The sequence below is a fragment of the Kryptolebias marmoratus genome, linkage group LG13 (genome assembly GCF_001649575.2).
Source record: "Kryptolebias marmoratus isolate JLee-2015 linkage group LG13, ASM164957v2, whole genome shotgun sequence".
Classification (NCBI taxonomy): Eukaryota; Metazoa; Chordata; class Actinopteri; order Cyprinodontiformes; family Rivulidae; genus Kryptolebias; species Kryptolebias marmoratus.
In genome coordinates, this window is record NC_051442.1 from 18,730,184 (window position 1) to 18,744,507 (window position 14,324).

The 14,324-nt window shown below is 40.2% G+C and overlaps 1 protein-coding gene across 1 annotated transcript in view; it reads right to left on the reverse strand.

The window, feature by feature from the left end:
• The window catches only part of slc8a4a (solute carrier family 8 member 4a), a 50,292-nt gene that overhangs the window by 11,515 nt on the left and 24,453 nt on the right, over positions 1–14,324 (reverse strand). Inside the window, exon 5 of the mRNA XM_017412644.3 lies at positions 1,810–1,916. Coding sequence (XP_017268133.1) covers positions 1,810–1,916 — 107 coding nt within the window. The remainder of the gene's footprint in view (positions 1–1,809; positions 1,917–14,324) is intronic.

The window sequence follows — 14,324 nt, forward strand, 5'->3', positions numbered from 1 at the left end:
TCTCCAGGCCTGGCTCCAGAGTGGGGCCCCGGTGACCCGCGTCCGGGTGAGGGAACACTGTGTCCAATATTTATGTTCATCATAAGGGGTCTTTGGATCTTTGAATCACAGCATGGTTTAGTTAAAAATGCCAAAAGCTGTCACAGTCCTTACAAAACATTTTTAGTTATCATTGCATTCTTCTTTCCAGTTTTGATTTGAGTGTTGGTAATAATCACACAACCCTTCAGTTTCTCTGATAGTTTAAAGGAACATTTTCTAGATTTGACTCTTTTTAGTTGTGGGGTACCTCAAGGCTTCATTTTAGGCCCCATTTTCTTCTCATTACATATGCTTTCATGCAGGCAGGTCCATTTTCAGAAAGCACAACATCTCATTTCACGGTTTGGTGGTGATCTTCAGATCTATTTTTCAGTAGCAGTTCGCAGCCATAACTGAACTCTTCCAGATATATTCTAACATGAATAAAGATGAACTTCTTTAATCGGAACGAAATGAAAACAAAAATTGTTTTATTTGGACAATCAAATCTCCTAAATGATTACTGTCACCTGTTTGCATTAAAGTAGTCAAGATGAGATCGGTGAGGGACAGTAATTTATGCCGGATTACTTCTCATTTGGATTACTGTAACTGATTGTATGATGGTCTTGATCTTACTTTACTTGGATCTCTGCAAGCTGCACAAAACCCAGCAGACCACCTTATACCATGAAAGAAGTATCATGATCATGTCACACCTTAACAGGCCTCCCTATACTGGCTTCCTCTCTATTTCAAAGTTCAGTTCTAAACGTTACTGCTTTTTTAAGAGTATAAATGGTATAGCACCACATTACTTTCCAAACTTCTGCTCATTTACACTCCAGCCAGAGCACTGAGGTCTAAAAATCAGATTTTGAGCTGAGGTGACAACATTTTCAGGGTGGATCCGTACTCCGTGGGACATCCTACTGCCCACACTACTGACCATTTTAAGTCATTAAAACCATAGTTTTTTGTTTTGGTTGAGCAAAAACACTGTGGCTTTTATTGCAAATGCACATTTCATTAATCAGATTTTACATTCTCTTTTTGTTTCACATGACAAAGTTTTATTTGTTTTTGTTTGATGTTGTACTGAATTTTGATTTCATACTTTACATGTTGATCATCACTTTGTTCAATGAAAGTTGTTTTATAAGGGAACTACGTTAATAAACTTTGACTTTACTGAATTGGATTGGCTGTAAAGACTATTGGTTATACACAGCATACAGTCCTCCCAAAATGTAATAATGAGCATGGAGGCAATAGTTAGACCTCCAGCATTGAAACTTAACTATAAATACACCCAAAAGAGACTTTGCTTCACACTGAAGGAAATTTTAACAGGACCCCCGCTGAGATTCGAAACTCAGTGGGGGTCTTTCTGCATTGAAAATTATATGCATGGGTTTACTCCGGGTACTTTTGTTTCCTTCCACAGTCTGAAAACATGCAGGTTAGTTTAACCGATGACTCTAAATTGTCTCAAGGTGTGTGTGTGTGTGTGTGTGTGTGTGTGTGAATGGTGTCTCCATGTGGCCCTGTGATGGACTGGGGACCTGTCCATGGCGTCTCACCTCTCTCCCAGTGACTGTTGAAAATAGGCTCCCTGCTACCCTCAGCAGGATCGAGCCAATGTAGAAATGGATGGATGAATAAATGCAAGGATGGCTGGATGAATGAATGAAACTGGCACACGAGAGTTTAAATGAAATATAAAGAAATGTTGATGTGAAGGTAAAGTCGAACAGCACCCTGTTGTGTCAGCGGCCTTCAACTCACCGTGTCTCTGTCCCACCTCCAGCAGAATGGGTTCCTCCAACACAATTGTGAACGTCTTGTTTTTCTCGTACTCTTCGTCGTCAATGATCTTCACGTTTAGCACCTTCCTGAAAGCAGACGGGTCAAAGCATGAACACAAGAAAGAACCAAAAGAGAGCTTTCATTTAGATATTAACAGCGGTCTGTTTGGTTTTCAAACACAAAAAGACAATTTGTTGAAAATCTATTAAACGTAGCCCAAAAATCTGAGCGCAGATGATAGTGTTTCTCTGCGTTTTTCTTTTTCTTCTGAACAGTCATATAAATTAGTGTAACCAACAGATTGTGTGCCTACGCAGTGAATCATGAAACACATCTGTTAGATAAGAGGATGAAACCTCAAGAGTCCCATAAAATAACAATACCCTGTAATGCAGAACACATATACTGCATATATTTATATTTTCCCTGAGCTCCACAAGAGGGCGGACTCCTTCTACATGATTAAGTCCATTAAAGCAGAAGTGTAGCAGAAAGCCTACACCCTCCCACACACTTCAGATACTAAACTAAATTATCATCCAATTCTCTGTGGAAATTAGGAGATGCTTATCAGGGAATCCATGCAGGTGAAAGCAAACTGTTAAACCGCATTTCTTTAATCTGAGATCTGAACAAACCACAGGGCTGCAGTGTGAAACTGTGACCACCATATTTTCTTCATTCTCCTACACTGTCACAGTCCGTCTCTCCTTCTCTCTCCCTCCATCTCCCTAATGATATGTGGGTGGCTGTCTATTTCTGTCTACACATATACACTCAGGGTCTGACAACACGCAGTGAGAGCGTTTGCTTGCGGAAGAGGAGGATTTTATTTTAAACACCAATGATACGTCATTTGCTGTTTAATGTCAGGGAGAGTCATGCCAGTGGGAGCAAAGTGCATCGCTGTTAACGCCTGGAGTCCTTGCAAAAAGGGAACAAAAGAGTTTATGTACAGGGTTAGTTTGCTTTGAAGCTTCCTGTTTGGGTCTTAAAATAAAATGTGAAGGCTCAGTTGCTGTGCTCATGCCGCAGTGATGTAGCTCAGAATTACATAAAACAGCTAAAGATTACATTTTTGCAGATTAACCCCATGAAAAATCCAAGCAGTCAACTCAAAGCAGTCAAACTACATTAGAGATGTGGGTTCGGATAAGACACTGAGCTAAAGAAGTGCTCATTTAAATATGAGCTGATGATGGAATCTGATGCTCCCATTTGTTTGTTTCAGGAAAACATGGTTTAAAACGAAAAAGTGAACAAATCCAAACTGATTAGATTCCAACATTTACTGAAGAAGTTGTATAAATGTATATTTTCAGTATTTAAGGGTGCCATTGCTTAAGCATTGATGCATTCTTACTACTATTTGTCCATTAATCTTCCATTTTTTTAAGCATCACTCATCCAGCAAAAGGAAAATACATCAAAATGTGTGGCTCAATTGGAAATAGTGTCATGACCTTTAGCAGCAGTACATCACATAGTGTATACATAAAAAAGGCCAAAAAAAAAAAATTATATATCTAACAATGATTTTGGTGAAATGAAGGAGAAAACCCAGCCCCCTTTGGAGCTCTAAAGCTCAGACAGACTTTACAGTAGAAGTATCAATCTAAGTTTTAATGGGTCACAAAAAGTTGGAGTTTTCATGACTGAACTGGCATTTTTATATCTTTTATGGTTTTTAAACAATCACAGTTTTGTGATTTTTGGATAGTGTATTGTTCAACTTCGGGTGTGATGACGTTCCACCAGCTTTGGAGTTGTCTCAACTTTCCAAACTGTTTATTCCCATAAACCTTACACTTCTATTCAGTTTACGCATAAACATTTAGACACATTTAGTCTTCTTTCATCCAGTGTGTGTCTCTCACTGCTTTAAGACTTACAGTTTTATCTCAAATGCAGAGTGCGCACATTCAAACCCTTATAGACCTACATTGTATCTGAGCTCAGACTTTTCTCTTTCAAACACGTGTTCGTTTAACTTTTCATATCGCCTACAGAAGACACCAACACATAAGTTAACATGCGTGACGACCTGAAGCTTCTGCCACTAATGGTTTAGGTTTTTTTTCAGTCGACTGATTTTTGTTTTTTAATGCATTTCTGTCCGTTTGTCTTATTAAGAGTGCTACCAGGAAGTGAGAGACACATATATGTGATTGTCATGGTGACTGAATATTTTTAATTTTATTACAATGTTCGACTGAGATAAAACGTCTGTTCTGGGTCAAACTAGCAATCCTCCAGTCGGCAGTCATTTGCTTCTTCCCCCTGAGTCACATCCCTCCCCAATGTCTTGAAGTTAGTAAACTTTTATAAATTGAGTCTCAATTTACCTCCATCTGAGCATGAGAGCAACAACAGGGTGTTAAATGACTCTGAAACTAATGTTAATTTTATCTAAACTGTCGATTAAAAACAAATGTGCGTTTTTCTTTCGATGGTGACTCTAACTCCACCACGGTGGAAATGGAAGAGGCTTCATTCTGTTCTCAGCTGTGTTTTTGGGAAAAAAATAAGAGCGAAATAATAATTTGAACTGTATTCATGTTGCTTTGTTGCGGTCTTCTTTCAGCCTGATTGGAACCAGAGAGCAGCATGGTTCCCTGATGATGACCAGGTATCCCCACCCAGTTATTAAAAATACACCCAGCTGAAAGGATTTCTCTTCCACACTGGAGTTGTAAAGGTGTGCAGCACTTTAAAGATATCCCAGGAGGCCCTGAAGAATCAAACAAGTCACAGAAATTACAGAAATCAGTGACCATTTCAGCTGCTTTCTTCTTTATGCATCATCAGCAGTGTGCTCGTACTGTGGTTGCCACGGTGACCACATGTCAGTGTTTCTCACTCCCTGACAGGACTCTTAATGAGACAGGCAGACAGAAAAGGAGAGTAGTAATTAAGCCTCAGTTAAACACTGAGAGGCAGAAGTGTCTGGTAGTCCCATGTGGTATCTATCTATCTATCTATCTATCTATCTATCTATCTATCTATCTATCTACAGTGCTGTCCGATGAGGAACCACACTAAAACTTAACATCTCCTTCCAGTTCTATCATTTTTAAGTACAGAGGCAATATATCCATCTGTTTCCCAGAAGCTTTTGACAAACCTCTGCCTCTTGACACAAAACTGTCAAGTCTGAAATCTTCCTCTGCCTCTCCTAGAAAGGTAAAACTTCTAACGACACATTATAAATCTGTCCAACGACTTCATTTTATATGGTGCAGTCAGTGTCACACTGGTCCTTTCTGCGACTTTTACCACCTTTTATCACGGAGCTTGACAAAAACCATAGAGTATCTTTTTATTTTTTATTTTTGGGGGGGAGGGGGTTGTATTTATCTGTTATTATTTTTGCTTATTGTTATTTTTACGGTTGATTCCTCATCTGTAATAAATTCATACTGTCAGGCAGAAACCCTGTACCTACAAAAAATACAACTTTTCAAGAAAAATAATGTCCTTCTTTTGCAATGGTTAGCCAGCCATTAAACCGCAGACAGATGTGAAGGGTGAGTTAATTTATACAAAGAACATGAACATGATGAAAAATGGAATTACAAAGTCTTTTACCCAACAGCGACAAAATCTCAATTTATACATTAAAAAGACTACTGCAAACAAATCATACCAAAATGAAGCTATTTTTGCATCAGAGGACACAGTGTTAACATGAAGCCAACCTTTTAGCTGTTAAGGTGGACATCAAGTAACTCTATTACCTGACATGTCGCTGGGCAAATAAAATGAGATTGGTCTGCTCTGAATGTGTTTAAAAGGTTTCATCAAAAATGCCACTGCGGTGGAATGCAAATGTAAAAGTTAAAAAAGTGATTTGTTCATAATTTAAACTTGATAAACAATACTTTGCAGACACTTTCTCTGTTTAAACATTTACCAAGCCTGTCATCGTCTCCTCTAACATCATCCATCATCATCTTGAAAACTAACTTCATCCTCAAACCTCCTGATGGAGCGTGAAATGTGTCCAAAATGTTCATTTCTTCCTGTGTATTACCGTAGAGGTAATGACTGCCGTCTCTGCTGACATTTAGCTCCATATCCTCATTAACGACTGTGAAAATGAGCTGCTTTCATCCACACAATCATCTTTATATGTTTCATTGGGGCTGCACCAAACTAAAGTTCCAGGATGTCTGGCAGTTCATCTCTGAAGATTACTTTCATACAAATATCCACTTTTTTGAAGCAAACTGGAACTTTTCAGCTCTTTTCTTTCTGCTCAGCTCGTAATGATGGTTAACATTTGGCTTTTCAGGATGTAGAACGTTGCTTCCTTCAGCCAGTTTCTTACAGCTTCATCATTCATCACCAGTTCTTTTCTGCTATTTTAGTTCTCCTGTTGTGCATTTCCTGTTTTGAAGGCACTTCTTTCATTTTTCAGTCCTGACAGTTGACATGCTTTCCATTTACAACGTTTCCCATTTTGTTTCGTAGTTACTGTACGTTTTCGACACAGCCAACTGGCTGCGTCTCACTGTGATAAATTGCTTAGTTTAAAAATCCTCTTCCCTGTTTTTCAGTGACAGCTCTCTTGTTCAGGTCATGTTTTCCGTCAATAAGCTGGATCCAACAGCTTAGAACATTAACTTTAAACTAAAGTAGGTGGTAAAAGTATTCACCACCTTGGTACTCTTGTTTGCCTTATAACCTGGAATTTAATCAGATTTTCAATTTGATTTTAAGTATTGTACCTACACAAAATAGTCCAAATTACTGAAGTTAAATTGCATGCACAAGTTTCCACCCCCTTTGCTTTCAAGCCCCAGTCATTACCTTTAGAAAGCACATAATTAGTTAAATAAGATCCACTTGTGAGCAACCTAAGTGTCAAATGACAGCTGCTGTAACAGCCTCCAGAAAACACCAGTTCTCCATCCCTAAGTAGTAAGAGCTACCAGCAAGCAAAAACATGAGGATCAAGGAACTCGCCACACAGCTCAGGGACAAAGTTGTGAAAAAGTACAGATCAGGTATGGTTTATAAAAAAATATCCCAAACCTTGAACATTGACCATTAAATCCATTTGTAAAAAAGAATTGAACGATTATACCACTGCAGCAAACCTGCAAAGAGAAGGTCGCCTGCCAAAACTCACGAATCGAACAAGGAGGATGTTAATCAGAGAAACAACCAAGAGGCCAAAGATACCCTTGATATGTCCATTGGACCACAATAATCTGCACTGAGCTGACTTTATACAAGAGTGGCTAGAAAAAAGGCATTACATCAATTTATATAAGTCAGACACTTTAGAGTTTGACAAAAGTCTAAGTGGAGATTCCTCGAGCATATGGAAGACGGCGCTGTGGTTAAATAAGACTAAAAAAGAACTTTTAGGCCAAGACAACGTCATGTCTGGCACAAACCTAATGCCTCTCCTCATGGGGGGAACACCATTCCCACCGTGAAGCATGGTGGTGGCAGCATCATGCTGTGGGGATGGTTTCATCTGCATGGACTGAGAGACTGGTCAGAGTTGAAAGAAAGATGGATGGAGCAAAATATTGTGAAATTCTTGAGAGGAACTTGTTGGAGTTTTCCAGAGCTTTGAGACTGGGTCACAGGTTCACCTTCCAGCAGGACAATGAGCTGAAACACAACTAAAGCAACACTTGACCAACACTTATGGAGAACCAGTTAAAGGTCCTGGAGTAGTCAATCCAACTGAGAATCTCAGGTTTGATTTAAAGATTGTTGGACAGAAGCAGCACACGACCCAACCTGAAGGACCTGCAGCAGTTTGGTCCTGAAGAATTGGACAAAAACTCCAGAAGTTAGACGGACCAAGATCAGGGAGATGAATCCGACCAGATGCTGCTGTAACTGCTGCAAAATGAGGTGACACAAAGTATTGACTTCAGGGAGGAGTGAATTTGTATGCATGCTCAGGTTTTCTTTTTATTGCCCGCCACCAAAAGGGATGCATTTGTCTGTCTGTGAGGTAAATATTTTAAGAACCACAGGACGGATTTTAATGAAACTCTCTGAAACCGAACATCGGATGTATGTCTACAGCTGATTAACTTTTGGAGTCAACTCAGTTCTGAATGGCCGCTAAAGGGAACTGATCTTAGAAAATACAAAAATGTCTGTAAATCAGTTTTTTTACACGTTGAGCTAAAATCTGATGACGTAGCTAAGAGTCATTCACCACACATATACTAAGTATGACATCTCACAATTTTGAATGATGGTGTGTATAGTATAGTGTTGTTTTCAATGTTAGACCAAAATAGCTTCAAGTTTTTCAATATAAAATGATTCTAGTGTAAAACTTTGGCATAAAATGATATATACTATTTATTTTAACAAAGCTAGAATGATCAGATTGTAAATCACATACTTTGTCACATATCTGTGGTTTGAGTTCTTTCGTTTCCTAATTTTTTAAACAAAATGAAATAGCTTAGTTCCCCCTAAAGTCTTGATGAATTCCTTTCTTTTTGCCAGGCATTGTGGCGTCAGTCTGTGCAGTCGCCAAGTCATTTTTCAGGAGCTCTGTACTTTCATTGTTCCAGATCTTACTGGATTTGATCAGAACAGTAAAGCCCCACTTACTGCACATCGCATTCCACTGCGCCTTGTTCATTCCTGGTGGCCTGCCGTCTCATCGCTGGGACACTTTCTGAGAAGCCCCAGTAGATAACAGCACTGAGGCTTTGCATCTGTCACAGTGTATTGTCTGGACTCTGAGGATTGATTTCTGCTGCACACTGCAGGCTGGCTGGCTTCTGTTAGAAGTAATAATAAAACTGCACAGAGTTTGTTGAATGTATGGGGAGAAAAGCTCTATTTTTAAATTATTTAACGGGATTAACTTAAGAAAAAAAAAGAGAGTGAGAGAGAGATCCAGCTTCGGGCCCCTGGGAGTGCTGAAACTGAGCTGCAGAGCCTGTAAACTTTAACTCCGGAGTCAAGAAATGTGGATTCTTAAAGCAGCTCAGCTCATTTCTTATTCGGAGTCACCCTCTCTTGGTTTGGTGAGGAGGCTTCACCCTTCTCCTGCAGCCCAAAGACATTCAGTAAGTCATGAAGACATTTAACTCCAAACTGCCCACAGGTCGGAGCTTTAGTGATTTAATGCCACTGTCTTCACCCTCGGAGAATATTTTTCCCCCCTCTGTCGGAGCCCTGCCCTCTGCGCGCTGTCATACCGTGGCCTCCAGCCTTCATGAGACACTGACAACCAATGAAGCCAGCAGGGAGATCACGATGGTGAGTAAAATTCTCATTAGTAAACCTGACACTACTATTCGGTTAAAGTGTCATGAATCAAACCAGTGCGTCTGCATTTATCTACATTACTGAGCTGTCCTTGAGTGTTATATTCAGTGTGCAGCAGCAGCTCCAAAGAGGCTGCAGTGGGGCCACTTAAAGCAGCTGCAACAAGAAGTATACAAATAATATGTGAACACAGTTGCATCTCCTTTGTGTTGTTGTAGTGGGGATCTATAATGAAAGCAAAGGTTTCTGACACCCACTATGATAAATGATGCACCCTTTAATAAACACAATAGAACAGCTCTTTAATGACACCTGAACTGTAAGTGACTGAGATAAGGAGAAAGTCATAATTACTGCTGCTCTACAGCCCAGTTGCCTTTTTCCTGCTGCGAGGCTGTACTTTAGTAGTGTCAGAAATGCAAATTATCACAAACTGATACACTTGCACACAAAAGGCGGTCATGTTTACGCTTAGAACAAATGCATCGTCCAATTTTAATGATTCTTGTTCTGCGGAAAACACAAATAAGACAAACGGCTGATGGAAGCAATCTGATCCCACAGAAACACACAAAACAAGCCCAACGTCTGTGGTAACACTTTGTTGTGGTGGTGCAGGCAAGTTTTGTGTCACCATCACTTTCAGGTTGGTTAGGTTTATGCTAAAACAGAGTTGTTTAATTGGCATTAAAATAATTACAAATACTTAACACCCAGAAGGAATGGTCTGATTTGGGCATAATTTACTTTCCATGCAGACAAGTGATGGGTTTGTAAATAATTTAGCTTGCAAGAAGCTGGCAGGTCTAGAACAAACACCAGAGGGTATAAGTGGTGTCATCCCAAGTGGAGTTATAGTGCTAGAGTTGCTGGAGTGTCTGACAGTCAGTCAAATCAGTGAGTGAAGGTCAGCAGACACATTAGACAGCATTACCAGCACTTGATGGAGTTTAATAGGGGTCACATTGTGGGTTTGCACGAGGCCTGCTGGCTGTATGTGGGGCAAACACAAGTCACAGTGGCCTGATGTTAGAACCAGAGGGTTTGTGAGGGCTACCACTCATGTCCCAAAGGTTCTGGTCGCCCAAGACAGACCACAACAAAGGAGGATTGTAAAAGTGTGCACCAAGCATTACAGAGCCCCCAAGATCTGCAGCTGCCATTCAGACACAGGTATTAGAGTCTTTACAAAGTCCTGTGTTCTCTCACACAGTGTCTGACTGAATCTTGGTTCTGCCTTACCACGGATGACCATTATGCGTGTGTGTATGGCAGCACAGAGGACAAAGGACTGGTCTTGTCAATGGTGTAGAGAGACACACCAGTGTTACTCCTGGTGGAGAGCCATAGAGTCTGATTTCAGGTCATAGGACCCTGACTGGAGTGCTACATCAGTGTCCCCCTGTGTCAGCGTGCATTACCACTTCTCAACCCTTTCTATGAAACTGTACTAGACAAGGTCCACCTGTGTAAGTCCACACAAGGGACATGTGTCTATAAACTGACTGTAGCCATCCAGGAATCTCTCCTCAATCCAACATACTGTGTGTTGGACATCATATCATATTTGGATATCAACTGGACTTGGACTTACATGAGGGGATACTCACCTGTATCCCCTCCCATGGCCTTCAGGTCTAATTGACCCAAAGTTAAAGGGCTTCTCTACCTCTCTTTGTCTCTCTCTCTTTTGAGGGCTTCAGGAGGGTTAAGACTCCATCTGCACCAAGTCACTACTTGTGTCCAGGACCGGTGGGGTCACCACCCGAGGCAGCCTACTAATATGGGACAGGCACTGTGCTCATATTGCTGACTTTGTCAACTTGTAATCATTGCAATAGAGTCATATGACTTTTCTACACATTTTGTTTCATTTCACTTCCACCTCTCTGTCTAAGTGCCTACCATTGTTTTGACAGTGAGTGTACTTAGTTGGGAGGGAGATTTATATTGAAGCTTTCCCACTTTGTTCACTGACCCTGGAGTTTGGAATCATAAACTGAAGACAAAACACTGCCTTCTGCTGAGAGCTGTTATTCCCAGCTCTCAGTTTCCCATTACCCTTCTTTTTGTTTGAGTCAGACTGTCAAGGAGCTGATTCTGTGGCTTTGGGGTTTTCTAGAGTGAATCCTTCATTAAATGGGATTGTTCTCCTTTTTTTTTAGATGTCAATTATAGATCATTTTTAGATTGTGTGACATGAATTATGTTATCAGTAGTGGACCTCAGGATCATCCGGTGTTTCAACTTACATCCTCTCCCGTAAAAAAGGTCCCCTTCAAAAGAGATCATTGCTTGCAGTGTGTTTTTACACTATGTTTCAAGGTGTTTTTGTTGTTAAAGTTGCATAATGTGTAAGTAAAAAGGCAAGCTTATCAAAGACAAATGACCAATAATTGAATTAATGTGTTTTGTCGTATTAACTCGGTGTTGTTTCCCATTCATGCCTGTCCTCTTCTTTTCCAAAATTGCCGTGTAGCAATTTTAATCAATGTTTTCGCTCTATGAGCAGAAGTAATTTTGTCTGTAGGTTTTGATTGATTTTCCAGCTCTATTAAAAACTTTTAAAAGGTCAGCAATTTTCAGAACATCAGCAGACATATTTTTAGAGTGTGTTTTGGGATCAGTGCTAGCTTTTAATATTGCCCTGTGTCTCTTGCAGGACAAACACCCCGTGAATCTTTGAGGGAAATTACTGTCAGGGTGTCTTTATTGTCATATTTATTGTCACTGTACAGCTTGTGCGCAACAAACCTAGGAAACATTTATAGCCTTGTTTACTTCCTGTTGTAGCCCCATCAAAGGCTTTTAAGAGTAAAATCTGATTCCAATAAATTGACTCTACAAATTTGTGTTACTTTTGTTTTTTTCTGCAGATAGTTAAGATTTTAGTGACTTATAGGCACAGTAAATACAGGAACGGCCATTTTTAAGTCTATCATTGTATTGCGGACGCAGTGGTAAATACATGAAGGTCAAATAGGATTTTGTTTTTCACGTGTGAATGCATTGACATTTTTTTTATGAATTAATAAACTTTAGACTCTTTGAAACAAAGGTTAGTGTTGTTACCACTGCTTGAACAATCTGACCTGGTGGAAAAATGGGAAATTGTTGAACCAAAAGCCAATTACAGTATGTACACATATGACCTAGTTTGATGCAGTTGTGTTTTCCTAAACCTTCTATGTACAGCAAATAATTACATTTTGTGAAACTGATAGCCTGTAAAGCGTTATAAAATAACATTTATGTTCTGTTCTGAAGTTGCAAATGTTATGTTTTCAGAAGCTGTTTCATTCATGTAGAGCAAAAAATGAGGAAAGCCTGCCCTCTTGTGTTCTTTTCAGGTATTGTAACTTGACAACCGTTTTTTTTTTGTAGACAGAAACTTTATTGAACGGCAGAAGTAGTCAAGAACAAAACGGCAATGGCGTCAGCACTTATTTCATGGTGTCTTTTTCGGAAGAAATTTCTGCAAATATCGTTCGCTAGAGGTTGCATTGCTGGTATGTACTAAATCGATAATTCTGTAACATTGTTTTTGCGCTTGATGTTACTCGGTAACGTATTATTTCAGTCTAAAATTAGTCGTTTTGCTATGTAAATTACACGTGAGTTGTAAGGTTGTCCAACATGGCGTCAGTACCGCAGATTCTTGCTTATGGATATATTTAGGATGTTATTTAGCAGAAATTCTCTGTAAAAGTGCATTTATGCTGCACATATTCATATTTTTATCATGTTGTTCTTCTTGTTTTCAGTTTTACCCTTTTGAATGTCATTAAACCTGCTGACAACGATCTTCGGTCTCCAGAGTTATGATATGAGGAAGGTGTTAGATAGCCTTTGCATTAGACATGCACCAGAAACGGCACAGTAAAACAGCAGCATCCACGCTCAAGAAGATAATGCAGTCATCGCATCTAGAGTGAAGCAGACCACTACTACGCCCATAGCAGCGCGGCATACAGCAGTGATCCTGCAGACGTCTCCTACTCAACTCCACCATGTCCAAAAAGACATCATCTCTCAAGACCCAGTCGGAGGCTTCATACGTCTCCTCTACAGGCTCTGCAGCAGCCAAAGCCAGAGCAAGGGCTGAGGCAGTCAAAGCCCGCCTTAGCTTTGCAGCCAAAGAAATGAACTTAAAAGTAGAAAAAGCCAAAATCGAAGCATCCATTGAATTTCTACAACAAGAAAAAGATGTAGCGTCAGCCATTGCTGAAGCAGAGGCATTAGAAGCAGCTGTTGTCTCACAGATGGAAGCACGCAGCAACCCAGGTCCTTCTGTAATAGCTGAGCGTACCGAACAATATGTCACCAGCCAGACTAAATTTGTAGAGGGGTTGGAAAGTGCTGCTCTTCAGCCATCGCAAGTCGGAAATGTACTTCAAGATAGACCGGAACTCACAAGCAATGAGTCATTACACTCTAAACAAGAGGACGATCCACAGCAAACTCCAGTCTGCCCTCCCAATTATCTTGACAACTCCCAAAACCCCCCAGTTATTATCTCATCTCCACACACTAATAAGGATTTCACAGCCGATTGGTCAAACCAAGTAGCAGCATCTAGTTTCTATGAAGCCAGACCCTCACGCCAGGAGTCTAGAGATTCCAATGTAAATGACTTTATTAGGTATTTTGCTCGCCGTGAAATAGTGTCAACAGGACTACTTCAGTTTAATGACAAACCCCAAAATTTCAGAGCTTGGAAGCGCTCCTTTGAAAATACAATAAGGGGTTTAGATCTAACGGCGAGTGAGGAGATGGACCTGATGTTAAAGTGGCTTGGCAAAGAATCTGCTGAACAAGTAGAGCAAATCAGAGCTATACACATTAATAACCCAGTCAATGGCCTCAACATGATGTGGAACAGGCTTGAACAATGTTACGGATCAGCTGAAGCAATAGAGGATGCACTTTTCAAAAGAATTGAGGCATTTCCAAAAATCACACCCAAAGACTATTCAAAACTAAGGAAGTTTAGTGACCTGCTCATGGAAATTCAGAGTGCTAAAGATGATGGGGACCTCCCTGGTCTGGCGTTCTTGGATACAGCAAGAGGAGTAAATCCCATTGTTCAAAAACTCCCCTTCCACTTGCAAGAAAAATGGATTACAGTAGGAACTAACTACAAGCGCACAAAATGTGTGTTTTTCCCACCATTTAACATTTTCGTAGACTTTGTGACTCAAGAGGCTGACTCTAAAAATGATCCGAGCTTC